Consider the following 27,990-nt stretch of genomic DNA (forward strand, 5'->3'; position numbering starts at 1 on the left):
TGCACGGCTTGGCTCCTCTTCCTCCTCCTTGCTGCGGCACAAGGTGTGTGGGGTGAAATTGGGAGTTTTGGATGGTGTTTTCTTGTTTAAAGGGATGGAGGATGGTTGATTATGGTGGTAGGGGTGCAGCAGATGTGTATGGAGATGTATGGAGGTGTATGGAGGTTGAGAATGGAGGCTAGGGTGTTGCGGCAATAGGTTTCTGAATTGTATAAAGGGGTGTACGAAATTTTGGCTGATTTTATGTTTATATAGTCCTAGGGTTAAGTAGATTAGGGTTAGGCTTAACAGATTTTATGGACTAGGGCCCTAGAATTCGGCTATAGGTAAGTTAAATCCACTTAGGAGATGGTTTGGCCCAATTAGTTTCATAAAAGGATTTGTGTAACCCAAATCCACAAGGAATGAGGCCTAATAAATCATAATCCAAAGGGAAAAAGGTTTAGGAAATTCGTCCAAAATTGGGCCTTCTAGAAATTAGGTGTTTTGTGGCTGATTTTGGGTTTTCTAGAAGAAATAAAAGGGGGAAGGGTGTTGCACCCTTTTAGGGTCAGATAAGGCTTCTAGAAATCATGTTTTTAGGTCCACTTGCAACTTGGATTAAGGTGGAACAAGATTAGGTTAGGATAAGATAGGATAAGGTTTGGATAAGATAAGGTTGGATAAGGTTTTGGATAATGTTGGATAAGGTTTAGATAAGGTTTTGGATAGGGTTTCCTCTTTTGAGCTACTTCCTTATCCACTTTGTCCTTAGCTTAGTTCCTTCCTCTTCTTATCACATTTCTAGCCTCTTGAAGTCCAAATTCGTCCATCCATGTTGGCCCATATGCAAGCTATCCACATAGTGTCCAAAATTGCTCCAAAATGCACCAAAATGCACTTCCTTGGTACTTTAACCCATAGGACCTACAAACACACGAAATTGAGTTGTAATACGACATTAACTAAGAAATAATAGCCCAAATGCACAAGAATAAGCTAGTTAAGTCGCTTAAATATGCTCCTATCAAATTCCCTCACACTTGGCTTTTGCTAGTCCTCGAGCAAAACAAACAAACAAAAGAAACAAAACATATAATCTAAACCTTCCAACATTTGCCTCAGGGATTTCCAATGAAACATAACATGTCAAAGATCACCACTCACATAGATTTGAGCAATCCTTACCCTCGGGCATACTTCATCATAGTCACCATTCACTAGCTCACATTTAATCAATTAAAACACATTTTGAATGTAGTAACATGCCTTAGAGAATTCCCTCAATTCCTCATTGGATATACTCTTTATTCTCACTCAGATTTTCTGACTACACTCCCTACACTAGGTATATGTGAGAAGATTGATGTAAACATGTAGACGAACACTTACATATGTTATAACAAGGAAAGCATTTTCTGGAATTATAACAATGACATGTATATGATCTCATGAATGGAATGCTACTACTTAGACGCGAGAACTAGGGATACCATATGCTCAAACCAATTTTAAACTCCACATATTGAAACACTTAGCAATCAAGATAGAAGTCTAAGGGTTGTAACGGGGCTAAGGTATTGGCTAACAACGAGAGGTAAATGATAAACAAACGTTCTTAAAGCAATAGTGAGCAAAGTAATGAATTAGGCACTTGGAATTCACTTTAGAATGCATAAACTACTTTAAACACCCAAGGGAGATTCACACAACACTTAAGGCCAGTTTCAAACTTTTGGACCCTTTCTTCAACAACCAATACTTGTGAGTTCGTTCTCACTTATTTTCAACTCCTTTTCTTTCTTTTCTTCTTCTTTTTCTTCTTTTTCACAATTTGTTTTTCTTTCGTTTTTTTTTTTTCTTTCCTTTTCCCGTGCCTCTTTTAAGACTTTGGCACACACACACTCACAAAATCCCTTCCCCCACACTTGTTTTCTGCACAAATGTCACTTAAAAGGAATTCCTCCTAAGTTATGCTCCACTATACTTCAAGAACAAGGGTATGGAAAGTCCTATTCTAGGCTAGGTAAGGGTGATGTGGTTAACAAGAAAATAGGCTAAATAAGGCTCAAATGGGTTTAAACCTACAATACAAACGACAAGGGTGGATTCGGCTATTTGGCTATGGTGGTGACTACTAAACAACTTCATCTTGTTATTTGTTATGCTAATCAATTTCATGCTTTGAATAAAACGGGTATGAGTTCTAGTATTTGGAACTATAGTGATGAAACGCATTCTAAGTAGCAACCAAGCAAAGAATAATGAGATCGTGCAACGACTTTAGAGAACAAGAATGCACAGATTAATAACTCTCCAAATAAACGTTTAGGCTCAAGTCTCTCAGGGATGTAGCGTTTGTTTGAGTTCCTTCCTTCAAGCATGTTACAAAAACTGATTTTATCTTTTGTGATTACATGTGAATTCGTAAACTATAACTACAACCAAGCATAAACCAAGGAGCAAATCAAACTTCCATCATTGTTTGTAACTCTCTTTAACAGTCATGCATTAAAAACCAAATCCTCATCATTGTGTTGAAAGGTACCCTAAGACACAAACAAACACACAAAAACAACTCTTTTTGGCTTTTTCAAAACACTTTTTTTCAATTTTTTTTCAAATTTTCGGATTTTTACTTCAACACACACCAAAACAGCTCAAAATGCATTAAAAACACCTAAAAACAGTGAGAAACAACATTAGAAGTGATAGGTGATAGAATCCCACGAATTTTGCATAAAAACACTTGTTTACCCCCTCCCCCCCCCCCCCCCCCACACTTAAATCAAACATTGTCCTCAATGTTTCGCACAAAGACTCACATAAAAGCAAACAAATAATAAAGAACTAAGCATGATAAAATAAACAGCAAGGAGAAGGGTTTAGAAACGCAAATTTGGGTTTGGAGTGGAAGTTCCATCTTCTCCTTGTCGAATGCATGGGTTGCCTCCCACGAAGCGCTTGCTTTAACGTCTTCCAGCCGGACGATACCTCCGTTTAATCTTCAATAAGGCTCACGGCATGGAGGGGTATGTCCTCCACGGCATGCTTCTCAAAGTGCTCATAGTATGGCTCAATGAATGGGAGGGGATAGTGATCCTCCCTGATTGTGGTGTTTTGGTTCCTAAAGTCCATGTAAATGCTCCCACCACCTTGAAATCGATTGGGTACCTGCACCAAAGAAGGTAACAACCTATTAGTTGAAATGAGAATTGGAATTGGGGTTGGAGACTTACAAACATATTGTGATGGAAGCTCAAAAGTGGCAGCCCTATCAACAATGTCACTATGGCTACTCTCGGCCAGATTGGGTGGTTTTAGGGCAACCACTCCAATTCCCTCTTCAATGGTGGTTCTTGATGCATCCATCTTGATAGGTGTGGATTGTTCCTCTTCTTCTGCTTCTTCTTCTTCCTCCTCCTCCTCCTTCTCCTTCTTGTTCTTCTCAAAATTTTTTTTTTTTTTTTTTTTTTTTGGGTTTGCAAGTGGGGGGAAGAAAATGAAGATGGGGAGAAGAGAGAGGAGGGGGAGGGGAGGGACAAACTGATGGTTTTTTTTTTCTTTTTTACTTTTTATTATTATTTTAATATTTAAATAATATTAAATATTTCTTTTTTTAGTTTTTAATAATATTTTAATGATTTTTTAATAGAAAGTGGACCCCGAATCAAGCCACGTCAGCATTTAACTGAAAAGTAAACGGCCAAGTAATGGAAGGTATAACATTGGACCAAATTCTAAAGATGAGGTATGACATTATCAATTTTAAAATATGAGGTATGAAAGTGTCGTGACACCAATAGTTGAGGTAGTTTTTTGTACTTTACCCTATATTCTATGTGGTTATTAGATCGTATTTATTTTATTATGAAGTTAATCAGCGTAAATAATTTGAAATCTTAATACGTTCCTATAAAATATATTGAGATTATTAAAAATTTTAGATGTACATCCCAGTTTCGATCCATATTATTTCAGAATTTTGAAGGTCAAATTTCCTTTGGGTTCACCAAAATTGAAAGTTTTCTTTACCATCTTGGTCAGAAGTGATAAAAATCGAAATATCCAATCCAACTTGCACCTGTTCTCAATAATCTATTGACTTGGACTTTCAAGCCCAAGACCAATGTTTGTTGACCCAACGTGAATTTAGGAGACGAAAATGCCCTACATTCCAAAAGCCCTTCCTGTCAAACATGGTGGATACTGGATACGCAGGTTCAAACAATGTTTGTTGACCCAACGTAAATTTAGGGAAATTAGCCATGTTTTGATCTCTAATCATAGAAAAAGATCAGGGAAACTTTTATATATAGCTCTTAAGTCTTCTCCTTCCTGCTCGAAATATGGTTAAAAATCTCGGAGTACGAGCACCATTGAATTTTTATGAATCGATAGGTAGTTTCTTGGAAGACTTGTTGAATTAAATTAGAGGAAAACTAATGAAAATGATTTGAAAACTTTTAGTTTTAACGATAAGAACAAAATAAAGAGTAAAGTGAATAGTAACATGATTGACCTTTTAGTGTAAAAATGTGGTTTTTCGTTAAAATGAACAGTACTGTAGGCTTTTCGTTAAAACTCTCTTAAATTAGTTAACATCACATCACTAAAAATTCTAAGAAAACAAAGCCTTCGACTGGTTGTATTTTCCTGGAAATTGTTCACGGTTGGTCATGGTTGTAATTAGACCTGTAAACGGGTCGGGTTCAATCCGACCCGTTAGGTTAACGAGTCATCCGAACCCAACCTGTTAAGGTTAACGGGTCACCCGAACCCGACCCGTTAAGCTAACAGGTCATCTGTTTCACCCGTTAACAACTATTATTATTATTTTTTTTGCATAGTTAATTTTTTGTTGTTAAGATTTTACTGAAATTACTAAAACATCCTCAACTAATGAATGCTAACGGGTTGACCCAAAGTGATCTGTTATTTAACGGGTTCACCTGTTAGTGACCCCACCCGTTAAGCATCCACCCAAATACTAATATTAACGGATCGGGTCCAAAATGCCAGATCTAGTTGTAATTCAGTCAATGCCACGCCACAAGTTGAAAGATATATTATCTCAAAACTAATAGATAATGACAGAGACTTCCACAAACCATCAAATAATATAATAGTCACACATGTTCTCTGTGGTTTATTTATTTTTATATATACATGCGAGATTAGCATGTCCAATAGGTCACACAACAAGAATTAAACTTCATTGCCTAGCCTACTCTCCATGTATGCACGCCTGATTTTCAGAAAAATCTAATTGAAATTATGAGTTTCATTTTCATTCAATTCTATCGTAAAAATAATAATAAATAAAAGAAAAACTAATGAAAAGAGCTTGAAAACTTTGAGTTTTAACGATAAGGACAAAATAAAGGGTAAAATGAATAGTACCATATTTGAATTTTTAGTGTAAAAATGTAGTTTTTCGTTAAAGTGAACAGTACTGTGGATTTTTCGTTAAAACTCCCATAAATAAATAATGATAATAAATAAAAAACAATAAAATATTCAAAAAAGTTGGTAACTTACGTTTCAAAAATAGTTCGGCTCTTGAATATTGTGACATCCCACATCGCCCAGGGGAGTGATCCTTATATGTATATTCTCATCCCTACCTAGCACGAGGCCTTTTGGGAGCTCACTGGCTTCGGATTCCATGGAAACTCCGAAGTTAAGCGAGTAGCGCGCGATAGCATTCCCATGATGGGTGACCCATTGGGAAATTCTCGTGTGAGTTCCCAAAAACAAAACCGTGAGGGTGTGCTGGGGTGCCCAAAGCGGACAATATCGTGCTACGGTGGTGGAGCGGGTCCGGGAAGTGATCTGCCCCGGGCGGGAATGTGACAAATATGCCCAACATTTTGAATTTTTTTTTACAACATACCCTATATGGTTATTAGATCGTATTTATTTTATCAAGAAGTTAATTAGCGTAAATAATTTGAAACCTTAATACGTTCGTATAAAATATATTGAGATTATTAAAGTTTTTAGTTGTACATCCCAGTTACGATCCATATTATTTCAGAATTTTGAATGTCAAATTCCATTCGGGTGCACCAAAATTGAAAATTTTCGTTGCCAACTTGGTAAGAACTGATCAAAATCGAAATTTCCAATCCAACCTGCACATGTTCTCAATAATCTATAGGCTTGGACTTTCAAGCCCAAAGCCCAACACCTATGTATGTTGGCCCAACGTAAAATTAGGAGACGAAGATAACCTCCATTACAAAAGCCCTTCCGGTCAAACACGGTGGATACTGGATACGCAGGTTCAAATACAAACGGGCTTTCCCTCTTCGGACCTCAGTCAATGGCAGTCGCTCTGAGAAGCCTTGCAGCGGCATTCGGCTACTCGCCACATCTTCAATGCGTTCAAAGCTTGTTTCCGTTGCGCTTTGGAAATAGTTATAGTTCCTCTGTGTCGTCTGGCATGCCCTGAACGTGCTTGTGAAAATGTCTCTGAGACAACATCTGTTTTGTCAGTTGTCACTAACCATTTCTGCACCTGCTCTGTATTTCATGATCAGAGGACGGTGCTCCGACCGTTCATCCAGAATTCCAACAATAGCACTACTAGAGAAGGAGACTAAGATAAAGAGGCAAACTTTGTTCATAAATTCATTCACATACCTCCCCCCCCCCCCCCCCAAAAAAAACACCTACAAAATTCTAACATTTTAAAAAGGCTAGCCAACTGTGCTTAATTAAACGCTAACACAACTTCCTAGTCTTACCAAAATATAAATTAGCCATGAAATATGATAGCTCAATGAATTTCTCTTTCATGCACTGCATCACACTCTCACCTTTTTTTTTTTGGCAATTTTCATTTCATTCATCTTTGAATTAAATGAAACGTTTTAAATTTTTTGGTTGCTACAGCCTACAGGCCCTGAAACCAAAACCAATGAAATTACCAAAATCCCTGGAGACCCCATGTAGGCTATAACTATATTCAACTACAAGAGAAACCCAGTTAGGTTTGTTAACCTAAGGCCTCATTTGGTTCACGTAATGAAAGTGAAAGGAAAACGAAGCTTGTGTTTTTTTCTAGGGGGACGAGAATGCATTGTTTTGTTGGCATGAATTTGAATGCATAAAACACAATATTACATGACACATTCTACCTTATATGTTAAAATTGCTTGGGAAGTTGGACAAATGGCCCTCTTTTTAAAAGAATATGCCACAAGGTAAGCGAAGAGAGCAAAGAAGAATTAATACACAAGGTACGTTTGAATTCCTTGATGATCCTGAGGATCCTAACTCACTGGGGGCTATTAAGTTTTTTTTTATTTCAGCGATATATATATAGCCACTCGAGAGCTAGGATCAAACCACTTTTGAGCCCCCTCAAGCAGTACTCGAACCAGCCTCGAGGAAGCAAAATGGAATTCCAGTCAGAGCTAGTTCACCTCGGTGAAATGATGGAAAGAGTGAGCCCATTTGAAGCAGGATCAGTTGCAGACTCACTGATTGGGGCAACTCTTCGTACTGCAAATATTGCCGGTTGCTTTGGTTCAGGAAGATCTATCGATTCACTTCCCAGCAATACAACTACAGTTGACATTGTAGGTCTCTCCGCAGGGTCTTCCTGGACACACAAAAGACCAATATGCATGCACTTCAAAACCTCAGCTGTTGGGCAGGTTTCCATCAACGAAGGCTCAATAAATTCCAACTGTTTTCCGTCCTTCCATAGCCTCCATGCCTATCAATTATTTAAGCCGCAAAATATTTTAATTTCACATAAATTAAGTCAAGTAATCAAAGTGGACAAAGAAACGTACATATGCAAGGAGTGTCTTGGCATGTTCTGTGAGATAGAACCCACTATTCCTTTTCCCACTAATAATCTCTAGCAAGATTACACCAAAGCTGAAGACATCAGATTTGACCGAGAATAGACCCTCCATTGCGTACTCTGGAGCCATATAACCGCTGTTTCAAGAATTGAGTATAAGCATTAGCATGTTCTAAAGATAAACATGGGAGCTGTAAGAGGCAAACTCACAGTGTTCCTACAACTCTTTTCGTGTTAGCTGTGTTCTGGCTCTCACAAAATATCCTTGCCATGCCAAAGTCTGATATTTTGGCAACCATTTCATAGTCCAACAGTACATTGCTAGGCTTTAAATCCCTGTGAATGATTTTAAGCTGCGAGTCCTCATGAAGATACAGAAGCCCTCTAGCAATGCCTTCAATAATGTTGTAATAAATTTTCCAATTGAGTTCAGCTCGTCTTTCCAAATCTGAAAATTTAGTACAATTTATCATGTGAAGTGTCCGTTTCAATGTAAAAGTAAAAGAATATTATAGCAGAAGAGTAAGATGAACAAACCAAAGATAAAAACATCAAGGCTTTTATTTGGCATGAACTTGTATAAAAGCAGCTTTTCCTCTCCCTCAAAGCCGCATGCCAAGAGCCGCACCAGGTTTTTATGTTGAAGTTTTGCAATGGTTACCACCTCATTTTTGAACTCCTCTAAGCCTTGCCATGACTTCTTCGACAGTCTTTTGACAGCAACTTCTTTCCCATCTGGTAGCAAACCCTGAAAGAATATTGACAAAATCAGATGACATACATTTTTCGGCCTATAATTGAATCAATACTATTGTATAATTAAGCCTACTTAGAAACATAATACATAGTATCATTACCTTGTAAACAGTACCAAACCCACCTTGTCCAAGCTTGTTTAAATCCGAAAAGTCATTCGTAGCTATCTTTATAGTAGCTAGATCCATGAAGGCCAGCTCTTCAGAAATTATGAACATCCCTTCTTCTGTGATTGTGACTCCAGTGGGGCTTGCCAAATCTTGTAATAGTACTTGCTCGCTTTTTTCTTCATCTGCAAAAAAAACATCATAAGTAAATCTTACAAGGTAATCCTCAAAATTCAGAATAATTTTTTAGTTTTGATATATGTACCTTTGACATCCTCTGATCCCTTTTTGCGCCGGAGATGGACAGCACAAAATACAATGGCTGCTAACAGTATGATGGATGCAGATACAAGTATAACCGCCTTCCAATTCTTCCATCTATCCGCTGCTTTTTAATAGAAAGAATTTCCTTCAGCCACAATGTGCATGCAGTGCACAGATGATTAATTCACAAAAGAAAACTTTCAAGGAACTAACCTTTGGACTGTGGATAAATTAACAAAGAATTTGACGTGTTGTTAAAAAAGGGGAACAGCTCAAATCTCACATTGCGACTCCACTAAACTGTGATAGCACTTCTGCCATTGCAATCACTAAGAACCCTATTTTTCACCAGAAGACTAAACACATCAACAGGAGATATCATTTTATCAAGGAGGCTTTGCAGAATGAGATCATTGACTTGGTGTACTGCTCAACCAAAGAACAGGTAGCAGATATATTCACAAATGCTCTTGCCAAAGATCAATTCTGTCATCTCAGAGAGCTATTGGGAGTGAAATCAGTTCACAATTTAGGGGGAGTGTTGATGTATAAATTGATGAACTGATATGAAGAAGATTACAAGTTTTGATTAGTGTAATGCTTCAGCTCATAGGCTGAACTTATGTGATCAAAATGTAATGCGTTAGTTAAGTCTCATGGGGTTTGATATGTGACAAGTGTTCTAATGTCAGTGTAGTGTAGAATGGATGACTAAGATTGAATCTAGAGTTGTACCTCTCTCTCTCACTCCCAACGGTTATATTGTTGTTTTGTATGAGCTCATATGTTCAGTGAGTGCCCCAAAATATATGGAAGAATTTGCAGAGGCATATTCTCTGTGATTTTGATCGGAATTTTGCTTCTTCTTCTTCCTCAAGTTTTCTAAGTATTCTTCCATAATCATCATCAGCATTCTCTGTTTAAATCTAATTCACTTGATACAGAATATATATTGACCCATAAGAACTTGCTCGAGATATTTGGTCCTTGGGATCATCATATCATATCATAGGTTTGAGGTCGATGATGCGAGGACCTTCATCTTAATAAAAAAAAAACCAACAAAGCTCAAAGCTGTATAAACATTTTTTATGAACTCAACAGTTCTTTTTACCGTATGAGTCCAGAACATTACATTGAAAGTATCGAATTGACCTGTCTTTGGCTTTGAAACTAACGAATGCACTCTCTCACGGTCAAAAGCTTTAAAACTTTATCTTGTTGCACTTTTTTGTTTTTTTTTTTATTGAAGAGTTTCGAATTCTAGACTTAGCATACTCTTATACATCACATTACTCACACCCTCAACTTTTCTTTTGGCACTTTTTCATTTCATTCATCTTTGAATTAAATGAAACGTTTTTTTTTATTTTTTGGTTGCTACAGGTCCTGACTATAACTATCTTCAACTACAAGAGAAACCCAGTTAGGTTCATTAACCTAAGGCCTCATTTGGTTCACGTAATGAAAGTGAAAGGAAAATGAATCTTGTGTTTTTTTCTAAGGGGGATGAGAATGCATCGTCTTGTTGTTTGGTTGGCGTGAATTTGAATACATAAAACACAATATAACATGACACATTCTACCTTCTATGTTAAAATTGCTTGGGAGGTTGGACAAATAGCCTTCTTTTTAAAATAATATGGCACAAGGTAAACGAAGAGAGCAAAGAAGAATTAATACACAAGGTACGTTTTCTGAATTCCTTGATGATCCTGAGGATCCTAACTCACTGGGGGTTATTAAGTTTTTGTTTCTATTTCAGCAATATATATAGCCATTCGAGAGCTAGGATCAAACCACTTTTGAGCCCCCTCAAGCAGTACTCGAACCAGCCTCGAGGAAGCAAAATGGAATTCCACTCAGAGCTAGTTCACCTCGGCGAAATGATGGAAAGAGTGAGCCCATTTGAAGCAGGATCAGTTGTAGACTCACTGATTGGGGCAACTCTTCGTACTGCAAATATTGCCGGTTGCTTTGGTTCAGGAAGATCTATGGATTCACTTCCCAGCAATACAACCACAGTTGACATTGTAGGTCTCTCCGCAGGGTCTTCCTGGACACACAAAAGACCAATATGCATGCACTTCAAAACCTCGGCTGTTGGGCATGTTTCCATCAACGAAGGCTCAATAAATTCCAACTGTTTTCCATCCTTCCATAGCCTCCATGCCTATCAATTATTTAAGCCGCAAAATATTTTAATTTCACAGAAATTAAGTTAAGTAATCAAAGTGGACAAAGAAACATACATATGCAAGGAGTGTCTTGGCATGTTCTGTGAGATAGAACCCACTATTCCTTTTCCCACTAATAATCTCTAGCAAGATTACACCAAAGCTGAAGACATCAGATTTGACCGAGAATAGACCCTCCATTGCGTACTCTGGAGCCATATAACCGCTGTTTCAAGAATCGAGTATAAGCATTAGCATGTTCTAAAGATAAATATGGGAGCTGTAAGAAGCAAACTCACAGTGTTCCTACAACTCTTTTAGTGTTAGCTGTGTTCTGGCTCTCACAAAATATCCTTGCCATGCCAAAGTCTGATATTTTGGCAACCATTTCATAGTCCAACAGTACATTGCTAGGCTTTAAATCCCTGTGAATGATTTTAAGCCGCGAGTCCTCATGAAGATACAGAAGTCCTCTAGCAATGCCTTCAATAATGTTGTAATAAATTTTCCAATTGAGTTCAGCTCGTCTTTCCAAATCTGAAAATTTAGTACAATTTATCATGTGAAGTGTCCGTATGATGTATAAATGTAAAAGTAAAGAAACATTATAGCAGAAGAGTAAGATGAACAAACCAAAGATAAAAACATCAAGGCTTTTATTTGGCATTAACTCGTACAAAAGCAGCTTTTCCTCTCCCTCAAAGCTGCACGCCAAGAGCCGCACCAGGTTTTTGTGTTGAAGTTTTGCAATGGTTACCACCTCATTTTTGAACTCCTCTAAGCCTTGCCATGACTTCTTCGACAGTCTTTTGACGGCAACTTCTTTCCCATCTGGTAGCAAACCCTGAAAGAATATTGACAAAATCAGATGACATACATTTTTCAGCCTATAATTGAATCAATACTATTGTATAATTAAGCCTACTTAGAACCATAATACATAATATCATTACCTTGTAAACAGTACCAAACCCACCTTGTCCAAGCTTGTTTAAATCCGAAAAGTCATTCGTAGCTATCTTTATAGCAGCTAGATCCATGAAGGCCAGCTCTTCAGAAATTATGAACATCCCTTCTTCTGAGATTGTGATTCCAGTGGGGCTTGCCAAATCTTGTAATAGTACGTGCTCGTTTTTTTCTTCATCTGCAAAAAAAAAATTTTAAAAAAATAAAATAAAATCATAAGTAAAACTTACAAGATAATCCTACAAAATTCAGTGTAAGTTTTTAGTTTTGATATATGTACCTTTGACATCCTCTGATCCCTCTTTGCGCCGGAGATGGAGAGCACAAAATACAATGGCTGCTAACAGTATTATGGATGCAGAAACAAGTAAAATTGCATTCCCATTCTTCAATCTGTCCCCTGCTTTTTAATAGGACGAACTTCCTTGAGCTACAATTTACCATGAAAAATGTGCATGCACAGGTGATTAATTCACATAAGAAAACTTTCAAGTCACTAACCTTTGGAATGTGGATAGATTACCAAAGAATTTGACGTGTCGTTAAAAAAGGGGAACAGCTCAAACCTCACATTGCAATTCCTACTAACGACAGTTCCCCCTTGTCGAGAAGAGCAACATCCCAAAAGATCTGTGCGAGCAGAATTTAAACAGCTATGGCAGTCACTTGCAGAAATGTCTCTAGTGCACTGCTGTAAGCCATAAATTGTATCCTTTCCTGAAAATTTAATATTCCCAGTTGCAAACATATTCTTGGAGGGACTAAACGCAGCTGCTTCAGAGAGGTTTATCATTAAACAGTTCAATATATCATTGAAATGATGTGGATTTGATACGTTCTTCTCCTGATTGTTCTTGTCCGGATACTTTCCGGTGTAAACCATTAGTTGAAAGAACATCTGGTAAGAATATCGAACTTGACATAGCTCGTACCAAATCATTGCATCTGTTGTTTTGCAACTCTTGAAGATTTCCTGCCTTGCTTCATTGACACAGTTTTGGCAAACTGTGGAGTTGACATCCCATCTACAAAGTGCTTCTCCATAAACTATGTCAAGTCCATCTCCAACTGTATCGTTGTAGAAACCTCCTGCGGGGGAAGTGTGGGAAGATAATGACTCAAGTAGCCGCTCGAGATTGGTTTCAAATTGGCTATCTCTGTCACCACCTGAACAAAAACTTGTAAGGGGATCTGTAGCAGAAAGGGCAGCTGGCATCAACAGCAGAATAATTGCAAAAAGCATTACAAGAAGTTTATCTTTATCCATTTTCTAGAAAGGGCTCACAGTGAACACAGAATTAGGCGAATGGCAAGAAACAATTTGATGATTTATTTTGATAACTTTTCAGTTTTGACAGTGAAGTTCCGGCTACTAGTTTTCATCTGGTTAACCGTTGATTACACGTCGAAAACTTCCTTGCTGATCGTAGACGCAAGCCGGCTGAATAAAGTCATGATCTGCAGGTTGATAGAGACCAGCAATAGCATATGGTATTCAAATGATATGATTAACTGTTGATTAAACAAAGACTTTGCAGCTAAGGTATGCTTAAACGGAGACTTTGCATATGGTATTCAAATTATATGATTAACTGTTGATCGTAGTCGCATGTAAGGTATGCTTAAAATACTTGTATTAAAATGTGACCATCTTAGAATTCATGTATCTAGAGTCTATTTAGTGCAAGTCTAACTATTTGTTTGACCATTCTACTTAAAAGGAGCAACCATGAAAGTACTAGTAATTTAGTATAAGCTGTTTGGACTTTAGCATAGAATTTGGCAGAAAAAATTGGAGGTGAAGATAACGACGTGATGAGTGCTATAGGAAGATAGGATACAATCAAGGTTAAATGGACCTCTAGAAATTGAAATCATGCTCAGAGTAGGAACTCCTACTCAAAAATTTTTTGTGTTCGAATACAGCACTTTGTGCTTATAATCAGAACCGTTTATATTATGAATCACTCTATAAAGTCTGTAAAAAAAAAAAAAAAAATTAAAATTAAGGTCGTTTAGTCAACTATTGTATCAAATACATAGACAGTTCGTAATACTTTTACCGATTCCGTTCATTTGTTCTTATGCAGTTCGATGACTAAACGATCTTAATTTTAATTGATTTTTTTTTTTCTTTTCGCAAACGTGATCTTTGTAGAATGATTTATAATATGACAATTATTATTATAAGCATGAAGTCCTATAAATCAACAACGAACAGTTTTGAGTATGAACCCCTACTTATCTTTTGAGTAGCAAAGTATTATTCGACTTTTTTGTGGAGAAAATTATTATATTCGATTTGAATTGTTGAATTATCAAAGACTTTGCAACTTGATCACATGTAATTAAGTCATGCTTACAGCACTTGATTAAAGTGTGAGATTAAGGATTGGCTAGACAAAGTTGTGTCTCTTTATTTAACTAATTGTTTGACCGCTCAAATTCTTATGGGGTGACTTGGACATGTAGAATTTGAAATTAACAAGGTTTCAAATCAGCTTATTTCAAATGAAACATCAGATTAAGGGAACGGGATCCTTTTACTCCTAATCCATTAATTTAGAAAATCCGTACCGTTAAAATTTAATCCAACGGTTGAAGTTATTATAACTTTTAAAGTGGATCCCTATTTGTAATTATTGAATTAAATTTTAACAGCACAAATTCTCTGATTTGATGGATTAAGAAGAAAGGATCTGGAGAGCATCCCTTTCCTAGATTACGCAGCCCCTAGTTTTAGTCGTTAATTAATTACTAATTTTTTATATTATGTTGACTACTTTTGAACCTGAATATAATTACCGCCATCTTAACAGTGAATTCAAATCAATGAACATTACTAATGATATCATAGTTTTATACCTAGTGTCAAGTTATGATAAAACTAGCTTTAATTTGCTGCCAGTGGACTCCATCATAATGATTATTACAGATTAGTAAACAAGCTATCAGTGCCATTTCCAGGTTGGTTCGGGTAGAGGTTGACAAACAAACGCAATTTAAAAATAAAAAAATAAAAAAAGAAAAAAAAAATAAAAAGAAAAAAAAAATGAAATGAATTCAAATTCCATGAATCAAATCCATTAGAACGATTCAAAAATAAATAAAAACCATCAAAACTCATTAGAAATGAGGGCGAGTCTTAGCACAACAGAAAAGTTGCTCCTTTGTGACTTGTTACTGAAAGGTCACAGGTTCAAGTCGTGGTGTCTATTTGTAAAGTAAGGATAATGTTGCGTACATTAAATTTTCCTCTCCTGACCCTTGCAAAGCTAGAAGCTTTATTAGCTTGGTGTCACATTTTTAATTCTCATTAGAAAGGAATAAACCAGTTGTTCTTAGCAATTTGTATCAGCTAAACTGCCAGTAATCTGTACTTATTAATAATATTCACACAACAGAACTAGGCAAAACTTTGTGGTATAGATAACACTAGCAACGGTGCCCGCGCGATGTTGCGGGTTTTTAAACAGCATAAAACATGTAGAAAGTTATATTTACAACTCTGCTTAACTCAATCTATTTACAACTCTACCTAACTCAAGGAATAGATAAAATTTTGTTTCTTACCTAAATATACAAATTTGAATTAAATGTATCAAACAAGTATAGAGTGGAGCAAACCTTGTAATTTCTATAAGGTGGGCAGCTGGAATACCAATAGTGATATAATTTGACGGAAACTGGCCATATAATCCAGCTTGGTTGTTGTAAATTTGTTGGAAAATGTAGTAGTTGGCTTGAAAATAACAATCAAGAGCGTTGAACGAATCAAACCGGAATGATATCAAATCCAATCTTAGTTATGTACCAATGGTGAACTTATATTTCACAGGCACCATGAAGCATAAAAGTTTAACCAAACAATGAAAATTGAAACGTATAAAAGTTTAGTGAAACAATCAAAACCCAGTTAGAAACCTCAATGGTTGAGCTCCCAAACTATGTAAGTTTATGTTGTATTAATTCATGCACATCATTGCACTAAAACAACTGAAAATGCTAAGAAAGGTTAGGCATGCATAGGATTTTGATGCTAAAAGCAGTACCTGAAGTGGGCAAAAAAGTTGGACAGTGCGGTGGACTTGACAGCTTCTCCATGAGATATAAGACACATCATTGTGGGCAAGAAATTGGGAATTTAGTGTTATGGTTTGAGTGTAAGGAAACAATATAAATTAGAAATAGAAGGGGGACAGCTTGAACACATATTGGAGGAGTTTTGACGCTATCTTTTATTAAATAGGTGGCGGGCACTAAAACATTCAATTTGACATAGTCAAGCTCATTTACAGTTGTTTATCTACTGAGCAAAAGACACACTGTGAATGTAAATGTTATTTTTAAACTCGAATCAAAGGCGTGAAATTATACTCTTAATATATTTTTGAAATTTTATTTCATTAAGCTGTGTTACCCAAATGAAGGAATAAATATAGGATCAGGATGGCAGGAAACTGGTGCATGTTCTCGACGAAGCTTTGCAAGTTCTCTGTTTTCCTCAATTCAATTAAGAGTTTAGACCCACTAATTTAGCAGTAAATAAATAAATACAGTAAAAAACCTTAAATTACCCAATTCGAATAATGACAACAATTGGACAAAACAAAAGAAACTGTAGAGATTCAGCAGTTCAGTGTCTATAACCTCAAAATTTTACTGAGTTTATGCAACTCAAGGGGCAATCAAATTATTAAATTGTAAACAAAGTATCCAATAAAAAGTATCTAATAGCACATTAGGTAGTAAACTTGGAATTAACCACTGGATTTTGCAAGACGGCATTTAAGATAGATGTGTAAACATGGATACAAATGCCTATCTAAATGGGTAAGGCATGTGTGGTTGTTTTTGTGCATTCATATGTTTATCACAAAAGATAACACGGGGCAATAAAATATTTTGTCAAATTGGAACTTGTGAATATAAATTTGTCTAAAATCTGTGGAGTGATTAATCTAAAAAAAGATGCCATATAAGAATGGGATATTATATGTGCTAAGATGGATCAGATATCTTTGGTTTGGTTTCTCTGCAAAATATAGAGATGTAATTTGATCAAGCATTTCAGATGTCATCATTTTCATCTTTTTTCTTCAGAGGAATTCGTTGTTAACAATATATAGATAAAAACTTTCTTCTTTTGGCTTGCTCTATATACATCATCAAGTATTCAACTGTTTATTGAGAAGTTTAAGATGGATATCTAAAAGTACGGATACAAATGCTCCAACCAAAGATACACCTTGTCCATATGCTTTGATTGATCCAAAAAACATCTTAGAATTAGAAAAATTGTTAAATCCGGGTAATGAGTGATGGAAATAGTACATGGATAGATTTAACCATTTCTGTATCATTAAGGTGTACTTTGGCTAATTAGGGCATGTGGAGAGGGTATATCTGTAGTAGAGACAATTCTACTAATACTTTTGTATTCCTATCTGAATTTGTTAATGGTCAGGCAAACAATTGGTCATGTATTGAGACCAAGCCAAAAGAAGATAATGATTATCTATACTGGTAACAGCCAATTCCCCTAAAAAAAAAAGTTACCAAAAATCGAATTTAAACGTTAAATATTGACAAAAGAAAACCAATGAACCATGAAGAATATGGGGTGGCTAGACAAATAATAATGGTAGGGTAGAGATGAGTCATCTCACACTCACTTTTTGAACAATTATTATCTTTTAAGCAGGAATCTTATCTCAAAATCAAAAGTTAGATAGACATTTCACACAAAGACATTTAAAATCTCACACTCATTTTTTTTTACAATTATTATCTTTTAAGCAGGAATCTTATCTCAAAATCAAAAGTTAGATAGACAATTCACACACAGACTTTTAAAATCTCACACTCACTTTTTGAACAATTATTATCTTTTAAGCAGGAATCTGATCTCAAAATCAAAAGTTAGATAGACAATTCAAACAAAGACTTTTAAAGTTGGGTGTCGTGGAAGAAACACTTGTCGGATTCTGAGTAAAGTGGAATTCTTCATCTTAAACTTTAATCTGATAATTATGTAAATTTATGCTTTTGAGATGAGAATATGCTAGACAAATGATAGAGGCAGGGTCGAAGTGAGTTATCCCTCACTTATTATAGGTTCATTGTTTGTTTGATTCTTTTAACTAACAATAAGCACACAATAATTGCATTTATAATTCTTGTCCCCCAAGTCCATATAACTCCTACATAAGAAATATATATAAATAAAATAAAAAATAAAAAGACATTAGCAAAGCAATTAAAACAGTCTGATAATGTAAACAGTTTCACACCAACACAATAAAACAGATTTGTAGAAAATGCTGGCAAAACAAAGAATAACGAAACGAAAAAATATGCAATGATCATAATCCAAAATCACTTAAGTAATTAATCCACATTAGAAATCACACATTACAAACCCAAACCAAAATATATCATGTGAGACATTTTATTTGTAACTTTGTTGTTGCGTCTTTATACTGATCAATAGCAGAATTGCTTTCTTTTTGAACAATCTGCGAAGGTCAAGTTTTTAAAAACCTGCAATCACAATGCATAGTTTTAAGGAAGTTTTAACGAAAAGTCCACGGTACTGTTCACTTTAACGAAAAATCATATTTTTATACTAAAAAGTCAATACTGGTACTATTCACTTTACCCTTTATTTTGTCCTTATCATTAAAACTCAAAATTTTCAAATCCTTTTAATTACTTTTCCTTAGTTTTAACACGACAAAGAGGGAATTACAGTTTCAAGAATTTATACAGCAAAACCATTACCCCATAGCGATAACATTGATAAACAGAGATATATCTCTTAATCAAAACAAAAGAATACACATCAACAAAAAATGTTAAGTTTTTGTCCTTCCTGATCAATACACCTTAAAAATTAAGTGATACAAAGGAAGTGAAAAAAAATAGCCAAAAGTAATTAAAAAAAAAAGATTTAAACACATTACACCACTCAGTGGATAACCCTCGTAACATTGATTAACAAAGATATATTTTTTAACCAAAAGATAAAGAAAACACATTCAGAAAAACTGCTAAGTTTTTAAGATTCCTGATCATTGCAGTTTAAAAATCAAGTGATTCGTTTCTGCCTTGGCCGTTTAGAGGTCAGTCCCCCGCTGCGCTCTCTATCTCCCCCCTCTGAGAAAATTCACTTCTTCATTGGGTCTTCGAATTTGACCAAAAAGAAAACTGATTATTATTTTTTTTCTTTCTTTGATTAAGAAAATTGGGTGATTCAGTTCTCCATTTTTGGAAAATTTTGAAGAATCAGGTGCTTGTGGAGAATGTGTGAGTTAATTTTTGAACTTTTTTAAAATACCATATAATTGCAAACTAATTAGGCAAATGGGTCGCCGAAATTCACTGCAAAAATGCTCCGCAGAATTGTTGATTCTAACAAAATTGATAGAACCGAGTGGAAGTTTGTAAGACCCATTTGCAGGAAGGAAATGGGTGCTCTGTAGAAATTGAAAAGATAGAAAATTGATAGTTCTCATCTGCAACCACACTCCTTACACCCCCTGTCTCTTTCCCCAACCCTTCTTCACCAAATGACGCACCAGTCCTCTCTCCCCACAGCCAAGGAGCAACCAAATTCAACTCCAAAATAATAAAACTTAAACAAAACTCTAAATCCACCAAAAACAAAAACCCCCAATAATTACATATTTTTTCTAATGCTATGCTTTGAATCAATTGAAAACAAATACAAACTGAGAATCGAAAATTACACGTAGTTGTTTTAAAACTTACCACAAGTTCAATATAATTTCTCTGTCAATAATCTGAAGAGGCAGCATACGATTAGTGACCAATTTCACAAAAAATTTGTCCCAACCCGCAGATCCGTAGCAAAAACAAAAACAAAGACCTTAAATTTCTTGGCCTAGAGATCGCAAAATGAGGATAAAACATTGAGAACAAACTAACCTTAAAGTTCTTGCCCGGACGATGGCAAGATGAGAACAAAACGCCAAATAACAAAGGATTCAATACCGGGAGAGACTGGAAACTAAATGCAAAAAATAATCAAACGCAGGATCTCTTGTGAGACTATTTTGCGAAAGTAAAAGAAAGGATTTGAGAGCAAAAGACGGACGAATGAAGGTGAAAAACGAAGTGGAAGGGTAAAAGGTAAAAAGATGCGGTCCAAGCAGACAAACAAACGAGGAAAGACGCGTGGCTGGGAAGAGCATAGCCGACTTTCCACTGTAGAGCAAAGAAGAAATCGAGGGTATTATCGCCCTTTCACTTTTATTGAACAGTGCCAGAAAATTGAATTTTAGTACATGTATAATGTGTGGAATTTCATTACAAAGAAACCACAGGAAAGCTTCAACTTTGTGCAGATTGATGAATCTTATGGTGTTATCGTGGCATGACGTTAGAAACTGTTAGACCATTAACAGAGCTACTACTAGCATCTGTTTCAATATAATGGTCAGCGAATATTCCCGTGGTGAAAGCAGGTTTTTTGGGTTGGTTAAGAGTTACCGTTTCACTTTTCAACATTACAACAATAAAAGACATGGTTGGCCTGTCATATGCATCTTCCTGGACACACAACAATCCGATATGGAGATATCTTAGAAACTCATCTGGATCACATGAATCGAGCAGCAGTGGGTCAAGTAGCTCCAACCCTTTTCTGTCATGCCATAATTTCCATGCCTGCATCATAGTCAATTGGATAAGCATTAAGCTGCTGTTTAAGTGCAAAGACTCTTGCTCTAAGAGAAGTGCATGAAGTAACTTACATATGTTACAAGGCTAGGAACACGTTTTATTTGATGAAAGCCGGCGTTCCTTCTCCCAGTTATGATCTCAAGCAATAGTACTCCGAAACCATAAACATCAGACTTGACAGAATATACTCCCTCCATTGCATATTCTGGAGCCATGTATCCGCTGATTCCAATACCAAAATCCAGAACAAAATGTTGAGTACCATAAGTTTCCTAGTGGAAAGAAAATTTAGAAATGCTTATGAAGCACTTACTAAGTCCCAACTACTGTAGTCGTATTTGCTTGGCCTTCACTTCCTGCAAAGATCCTTGCCATGCCAAAATCAGAGATCTTAGGGTTCATATCATCGTCCAATAAAACATTGCTAGCTTTCAGGTCTCTATGGATGATTTGAAGTCGAGAGTCCTCGTGTAAATAAAGAATTCCCCTTGCAATTCCACTTATAATGTTTACACGTCTACTCCAATCAAGCTGCGCTCGTTTCTCTGAATCTAAGCATCATTGGAGGAGAATTTACAGACTAAAATATTTCTGATTGTAAAATCTTAGCAATAGTATAAAACAGTTGAAGTTAAATCCCAAATACAGAAATTTTCGAGAGGTCATATGAGAAAACATACCAAAGAGGAAGACATCTAGGCTGCTGTTTGGCAGGTATTCATAGACAAGCAGTTTTTCCTCTCCCTCAACACAAAAACCCAAAAGCTGAACAAGATTTTTATGTTGAAGCTTCATTAGCAGCCGAACTTCATTCGTGAATTCCACTGAGCCTTGCTCAGAACAGCTTGAAAGCCTCTTGATCGCCACTTCTTTTCCGTCACTCAGTACACCCTGTGGAAAACCAGATTTTAAATCAAACAACAGAAAATACTAAACAAGAGGAAGATAGTAATGCAAATATCGATTTAATCTTCGTATATGTGAACTTTTTGTCCATAGTTTGCTCAAGAAACAATTTGCTTTTACTTTGTACCTTGTAAACAGGCCCAAAACCACCTTCTCCGAGCTTACTTGAATCAGAAAATTTATTCGTAGCTGCATGTATAGATGCCAAACTGATATAGGGGTATTCCTCAGCTTCCGGGTTTCTGCCTTGAAAACTTCGGTCCGGGAACAATACATGTTGTCTTAAAATCTCACTACTCCCTGAACAGATCGAAAGAAAAGCTGATTTCAGAAAATATATTAGAGAGATGATCAGCTTTAAAGCATTTCCAAACGCATTATTATTACCCTTTTTGTTTCTTTTTCTTATTGCAAGATAGACACAGGAACCCAAAAGTAGTATGGCTAGACATGCTGACACAACCGTAAGGATTCCGATCCGCCATCCTCTACCTTCATTGGAAACAAGTATGCATTTGCAGTTAATTTTTAACATTGTAGCGTCAAAATAGACATACACCTTAAAAGTACTCACCGTCCCCTTTGTTGTTATTTGGAGAGCTGGAAATAGAAGCATCAGTTGCACCATTATAGAAGCCATACAACTCGTACCTCAGATAGCAACTCCGGCTCATAAGCCGCGCACCAATGGAGAAATAATACTTTCTCAAAACGTCTTCTATGGCGTGCCGAAGGCATTTGTCACAGTCATCTCCAGATAAGTCTCTAGTGCACTGCACAAGAGCATATATCACTTTATCTTCAAATTGTACATCTCCAGTAGCATACATTTTCGCTGAAGCATTATATGCCGCTTGCTTCGTAAGCTCCCTCAGCTTCTCCTTTACGGTATTCTCAAACTTTTTTGGGTCTGAAACGTTTTTCTTGTTAGCGGACACAATGTTGTCTGCCACATTCAATTCACCATAGAACTTCACATTGGAGTAGCGCAGTTGGCACGTTTCCTCCCACACAACTGATTCTGTTGAGTTGGGACAAATCCTAACAATGTCTAAATGCGCGGTGTTGATGCAGTTGTGACATATCTCATTCGTAACATAATTGAGGCACATGTAAAGGCCATAAATTCTATCTGGTTCAATTCCGGCGGAAGTATTGTACAGCTTGGAGACAGAAGCAATTGAAGGCAATGAATTGAGCAGGCTCTGGAGGTTCTTCTGAAACGTACTATTTTCAACATAACCGCGACCATCTGAGCACAACTTGTATGGAGGATCAGGATCAGCATAAGCAAGATCAAAAAGGAGGGTGATGAGAAAACAAAGCAAAAAAAGAGAGATTGTTTTCGGAACACTAGGGAAATTAACCATGTTTTGATCTCTAATCATAGAAAAAGATTAGGGAAACTTTTATATATAGCTCTTAAGTCTTCTCCTTCCTGCTCGAAATATGGCTAAAAATCTCGGAGTACGAGCACCATTGAATTTTTGTGAATTGATAGGTAGTTTCTTGGAAGACTTGTTGAATTAAATTAGTTAACATCGCATCAGTAAAAGTTCTAAGAAAACAAAGCCTTCGACTGGCTGTATTTTCCAGGAAATTGCTCACAGTTGGTCATGGTTTTGCTTGTAATTCAGTCAATGCCACGCCACAAGTTGAAAGATATATTAACTCAAAACTAATAGATAATAGAGACTTCCACAAACCATCAAATAATAAAATAGTCACACATGTTTTCTGTGGTTTATTTATTTATATATATACATGCGAGATTAGCATGTGTTTTCTGTGGTCACACAACAAGAATTAAACTTCATTGCCTAACCTACTCTCCATGTATGCATGCCTGATTTTCAGAAAAATCTAATTGAAATTATGTTGGTAACTTACTTTTCAAAAATAGTTTGGCTCTTGAATATGCCCAACATTTTGAATTTTTTTTTAATAACATACTTTATGTGATTATTAGATCGTATTTATTTTATCATTAAGTTAATCAGCGTAAATAATTTGAAACCTTAATACGTTCGTATAAAATATGTTGAGATTATTAAAGTTTTTAGATGTACATCCCAGCGGTTATATTGTTGTTTTGTATGAGCTCATATGCTCAGTGAGTACCCCGAAATATATGGAAGAATTTGCAGAGGCATACTCTCTGTGATTTTGATCGGAATTTTGCTTCTTCTTCTTCCTCAAGTTTTCTAAGTATTCTTCCATAATCATCATCAACATTCTCTGTTGTCATAAAAAACTTTTGCGGTAATATTAATATTACCCGAGCAGCTGAGCAAGCTAAGCATGCATATGAAGATAAACAAAATCATCATAATTGCCATATTCGTAATTAATAGGTTAATTAAGCAGAAGGGATTTTAGTTATACACTTGTTACAGAATACATATTGACCCATAAGAACTTGCTCGAGATATTTGGTCTTTGGGATCACCATATCGTATCATAGGTTTGAGGTCGATGATGCGAGGACCTTGATCTAAACCAAAAAAAACCAACAAAGCTCAAAGCTGTATAAACATTTTTTTTGAACTCAACCGTTCTTTTTACCATATGAGTCCAGAACATTACATTGTGAAAGTATCGAATTGACCTATATTTGGCTTTCAAACTAACGAATGCACTCTCTCACGCCCAAAAGCTTTAAAACTTTATCTTGTTGCACTTTTTTGTTTTCTTTTTTTTATTGGAGAGTTTCGAATTCTAGACTTAGCATACTCTTATACATCACATCACTCACACCCTCAACTTTTCTTTTGGCAGTTTTTCATTTCATTCATCTTCAAATTAAATGAAACGTTTTTTTTTTTTTTTTTTTTTTTTGTGGTTGCTACAGGTCCTGACTATAACTATCTTCAACTACAAGAGAAACCCAGTTAGATTCGTTAACCTAAGGCCTCATTTGGTTCACGTAATGAAAGTGAAAGGAAAACGAATCTTGTTTTTTTTTTCTAGGGGGATGAGAATGCATTGTCTTGTTGTTTGGTTGGCGTGAATTAGAATACATAAAACACAATATAACATGACACATTCTACCTTCTATGTTAAAATTGCTTGGGAAGTTGGACAAATAGCCTTCTGTTTAAAATAATATGGCACAAGGTAAACGAAGAGAGCAAAGAAGAATTAATTCACAAGGTACGTTTTCTGAATTCCTTGATGATCCTGAGGATCCTCACTCACTGGGGTTATTAAGCTTTTGTTTTTATTTCAGCAATATATATAGCCACTCGAGAGCTAGGATCAAACCACTTTTGAGCCCCCTTAAGCATTACTCGAACCAGCCTTGAGGAAGCAAAATGGAATTCCAGTCGGAGCTAGTTCACCTCGGCGAAATGATGGAAAAAGTGAGCCCATTTGAAGCAGGATCAGTTGTAGACTCACTGATTAGGGCAACTCTTCGTACAGCAAATATGGCCGGTTGCTTTGGTTCAGGAAGATCTATGGATTCACTTCCCAGCAATACAACCACAGTTGACATTGTAGGTCTCTCTGCAGGGTCTTCCCGGACACACAAAATACCAATATTCATGCACTTCAAAACGTCTGCTGTTGGGCAAGTTTCCATCAACAAAGGCTCAATAAATTCCAACTGTTTTCCGTCCTTCCATAGCCTCCATGCCTATCAATTATTTCAACCGAAAAAATATTTTAATTCCACATAAATTAAGTTAAGTAATCAAAGTGGACAAAGAAACATACATATGCAAGGAGTGTCTTGGCATGTTCTGTGAGATAGAACCCACTATTCCTTTTCCCAATAATAATCTCTAGCAAGATTACACCAAAGCTGAAGACATCAGATTTGACCGAGAATAGACCATCCATTGCGTACTCTGTAGCCATATAACCGCTGTTTCAAGAATCGAGTGTAAGCATTAGCATGTTCTAAAGATAAATATGGGAGGTGTAAGAAGCAAACTCACAGTGTTCCTACAACTCTTTTAGTGTTAGCTGTGTTCTGGCTCTCACAAAATATCCTTGCCAAGCCCAAGTCTGATATTTTGGCAACCATTTCATAGTCCAACAGTACATTGCTAGGCTTTAAATCCCTGTGAATGATTCTAAGCCTCAAGTCCTCATGAAGATACAGAAGCCCTCTAGCAATGCCTTCAATAATGTTGTAATAAATCTTCCAATTGAGTTCAGCTCGTCTTTCCAAATCTGAAAATTCGGTACAATTTATCATGTGCAGTGTTCATATGATGTATGAAAGTAAAAGTAAAAGAACCTAATAGCAGAAGAGTAAGGTGAACAAACCAAAGATAAAAACATCAAGGCTTTTATTTGGCATGAACTCGTATAAAAGCAGCTTTTCCTCTCCCTCAAAGCTGCACGCCAAGAGCCGCACCAGGTTTTTGTGTTGAAGTTTTGCAATGGTTACCACCTCATTTTTGAACTCCTCTAAGCCTTGCCATGACTTCTTCGACAGTCTTTTGATGGCAACTTCTTTCCCATCTGGTAGCAAACCCTGAAAGAATATTGACAAAATCAGATGACATACATTTTTCGGCCCATAATTGAATCAATACTATTGCATAATTAAGCCTACTTAGAACCATAATACATAGTATCATTACCCTACATATTATCATTACCTTGTGAACAGTACCAACCTTGTCCAAGCTTGTTTAAATCCGAAAAGTCATTTGTAGCTATCTCTATAGTAGCTAGATCCATGAAGGCCAGCTTCTCAGAAATTATGAACATCCCTTCTTCTGAGATTGTGATTCCAGTGGGGCTTGCCAAATCTTGTAATAGTACGTGCTCGTTTTTTACTTCATCTGCAAACAAAAAAAGAAAAAGAAATCATAAGTAAAACTTACAAGGTAATCCTACAAAATTCAGAGTAAGTTTTTAGTTTTGATATATGTATCTTTGACATCCTCTGATCCCTTTTTGCGCCGGAGATGGACAGCACAAAATACAATGGCTGCTAACAGTATGATGGATGCAGAAACAAGTATAACTGCCTTCCCATTCTTTAATCTGTCCCCTGCTTTTTAATAGGACGAACTTCCTTGAGCCACAATTTACCATGAAAAATGTGCATGTACAGATGATTAATTCACAAAAGAAAACTTTAAAGTCACTAACCTTTGGAATGTGGATGGATTACCAAAGAATTTGACGTGTCGTTAAAAAAGGGGAACAACTCAAACCTCACATTGCAATTCCTACTAACAACAGTTCCACCTTGTTTAGAAGAGCAACATCCCAAAAGATCTGTGCGAGCAGAATTCAAACAGCTATGGCAGTCACTTGCAGAAATGTCTCTAGTGCACTGCTGTAAGCCATAAATTGTATCCTTTCCAGAAAATTTAATTTTCCCAGTTGCAAACATATTCTTGGAGGGACTAAACGCCACTGCGTCAGAGAGGTTTATCATTAAACAGGTCAATACAACATTGAAATGGTGTGGTTTTGATACGTTCTTCTCCCGATTATTCTTATCCGGATACTTTCCGGTGTAGACCATTAGTTGAAAGAACATCTGGTAAGAATATCGAACTTGACATAGCTCGTACCAAATCATTGCATCCGTTGTCTTGCACCTCTTGAAGATTTCCTTCCTTGCTTCATCGACACAGTTTTGGCAAACTGTGGAGTTAACATCCCATCTACAAAGTGCTTGTCCATAGACTACGTCCCGTCCATCTCCAATCGTATCGTTATAGAAACCTCCTTTGATCGAAGTGTTGGAAGATAATGACTCAAGTAGCCGCTCGAGATTGCTTTCAAATTGGCTCTTTCTGTCACCACCTGAACAAAAACTTGTAAGGGGATCAGTAGCAGAAAGGGCAGCTGGCATCAACAGCGGAATGATTGCAAAAAGCATTACAGGAAGTTTATCTTTATCAATTTCTAGAAAGGGTTCACAGTGAACACGGAATTAGGCCAATGGCAAGAAACAATTTGATGATTGATTTTGATAACTTTTCAGTTTTGACAGTGAAGTTCCGGCTACAAGTTTTTATCTGGTTAACCGTTGATTACACTACAGAAACTTCCTGGCTGATCGAAGACGCAAGTCGGCTGAATAAAGTCATGATCTGCAGGTTGATAGAGACCAGGAATAGCATATGGTATTCAAATGATATGATTAATTGTTGAATAAACAAAGACTTTGCAGCTTAGTCGCATATAAGGCGCACTTATATTAAAATGTGACTCTCTTAGAGTTCATGTGTCTAGAGTATTTAGTGTAAGTCTAACTATTTGTTTGACCATTCTACTTAAAAGGAGCAGCCATGAAAGTACTAGTAATTTATTATAAGGTGTTTGGACTTTA

The 27,990-nt window shown here is 36.3% G+C and overlaps 3 protein-coding genes and 1 pseudogene across 3 annotated transcripts; all 4 read right to left on the reverse strand.

The window, feature by feature from the left end:
- Positions 1 to 7,393: 7,393 nt before the first annotated feature.
- Positions 7,394 to 18,724, reverse strand: LOC137728599 (cysteine-rich receptor-like protein kinase 15). The gene is made up of 14 exons (XM_068467335.1): positions 16,124 to 18,724; positions 12,573 to 13,529; positions 12,352 to 12,471; positions 12,059 to 12,249; positions 11,739 to 11,949; positions 11,405 to 11,642; positions 11,181 to 11,331; positions 10,806 to 11,101; positions 8,930 to 9,042; positions 8,659 to 8,849; positions 8,339 to 8,549; positions 8,012 to 8,249; positions 7,788 to 7,938; positions 7,394 to 7,708 (listed from the first exon to the last, which is right to left on the reverse strand). Exons 2-14 carry the CDS (start codon positions 13,336 to 13,338, stop codon positions 7,409 to 7,411), a joined length of 3,177 nt encoding a protein of 1,058 aa, XP_068323436.1. The 5' UTR covers positions 13,339 to 13,529; positions 16,124 to 18,724; the 3' UTR covers positions 7,394 to 7,408.
- Positions 18,479 to 23,346, reverse strand: LOC137727830 (cysteine-rich receptor-like protein kinase 25). The gene is made up of 8 exons (XM_068466667.1): positions 22,258 to 23,346; positions 22,071 to 22,175; positions 21,811 to 21,983; positions 21,458 to 21,668; positions 21,091 to 21,328; positions 20,849 to 20,999; positions 19,845 to 20,762; positions 18,479 to 18,614 (listed from the first exon to the last, which is right to left on the reverse strand). The coding sequence occupies exons 1-7, from the start codon at positions 23,069 to 23,071 to the stop codon at positions 20,460 to 20,462; spliced, it is 1,995 nt and encodes a 664-aa protein (XP_068322768.1). The 5' UTR covers positions 23,072 to 23,346; the 3' UTR covers positions 18,479 to 18,614; positions 19,845 to 20,459.
- A 1,383-nt stretch (positions 23,347 to 24,729) lies between these two features.
- On the reverse strand, positions 24,730 to 26,527 carry LOC137727834 (cysteine-rich receptor-like protein kinase 10; annotated as a pseudogene).
- A 263-nt stretch (positions 26,528 to 26,790) lies between these two features.
- LOC137728601 (antimicrobial ginkbilobin-2-like protein) lies at positions 26,791 to 27,691 on the reverse strand. The gene has a single exon (XM_068467336.1). It carries the CDS (start codon positions 27,535 to 27,537, stop codon positions 26,791 to 26,793), a length of 747 nt encoding a protein of 248 aa, XP_068323437.1. The 5' UTR covers positions 27,538 to 27,691.
- Positions 27,692 to 27,990: the final 299 nt, after the last annotated feature.

Source organism: Pyrus communis, chromosome 3, assembly GCF_963583255.1.
Source record: "Pyrus communis chromosome 3, drPyrComm1.1, whole genome shotgun sequence".
NCBI lineage: Eukaryota > Viridiplantae > Streptophyta > Magnoliopsida > Rosales > Rosaceae > Pyrus > Pyrus communis.

What these genes read in the sequence shown, in the direction of transcription:
- LOC137728599 (XM_068467335.1), bottom strand. Translation starts at nt 13,338, where the DNA reads ATGGATAAAGATAAACTTCTTGTAATGCTTTTTGCAATTATTCTGCTG. An exon ending in GGGATCAGAGGATGTCAAAG is followed by an intron (nt 12,250 to 12,351) that starts GTACATATATCA and finishes TTTTTTTTGCAG; the next exon opens with ATGAAGAAAAAAACGAGCAC. An exon ending in CCAAGACACTCCTTGCATAT is followed by an intron (nt 7,709 to 7,787) that starts GTACGTTTCTTT and finishes AATAATTGATAG; the next exon opens with GCATGGAGGCTATGGAAGGA.
- LOC137727830 (XM_068466667.1), bottom strand. Translation starts at nt 23,071, where the DNA reads ATGATTAGAGATCAAAACATGGTTAATTTCCCTAGTGTTCCGAAAACA. An exon ending in CCTAGATGTCTTCCTCTTTG is followed by an intron (nt 21,329 to 21,457) that starts GTATGTTTTCTC and finishes AATGATGCTTAG; the next exon opens with ATTCAGAGAAACGAGCGCAG. An exon ending in TTCCTAGCCTTGTAACATAT is followed by an intron (nt 20,763 to 20,848) that starts GTAAGTTACTTC and finishes ACTATGATGCAG; the next exon opens with GCATGGAAATTATGGCATGA.
- LOC137728601 (XM_068467336.1), bottom strand. Translation starts at nt 27,537, where the DNA reads ATGCTTTTTGCAATCATTCCGCTGTTGATGCCAGCTGCCCTTTCTGCT.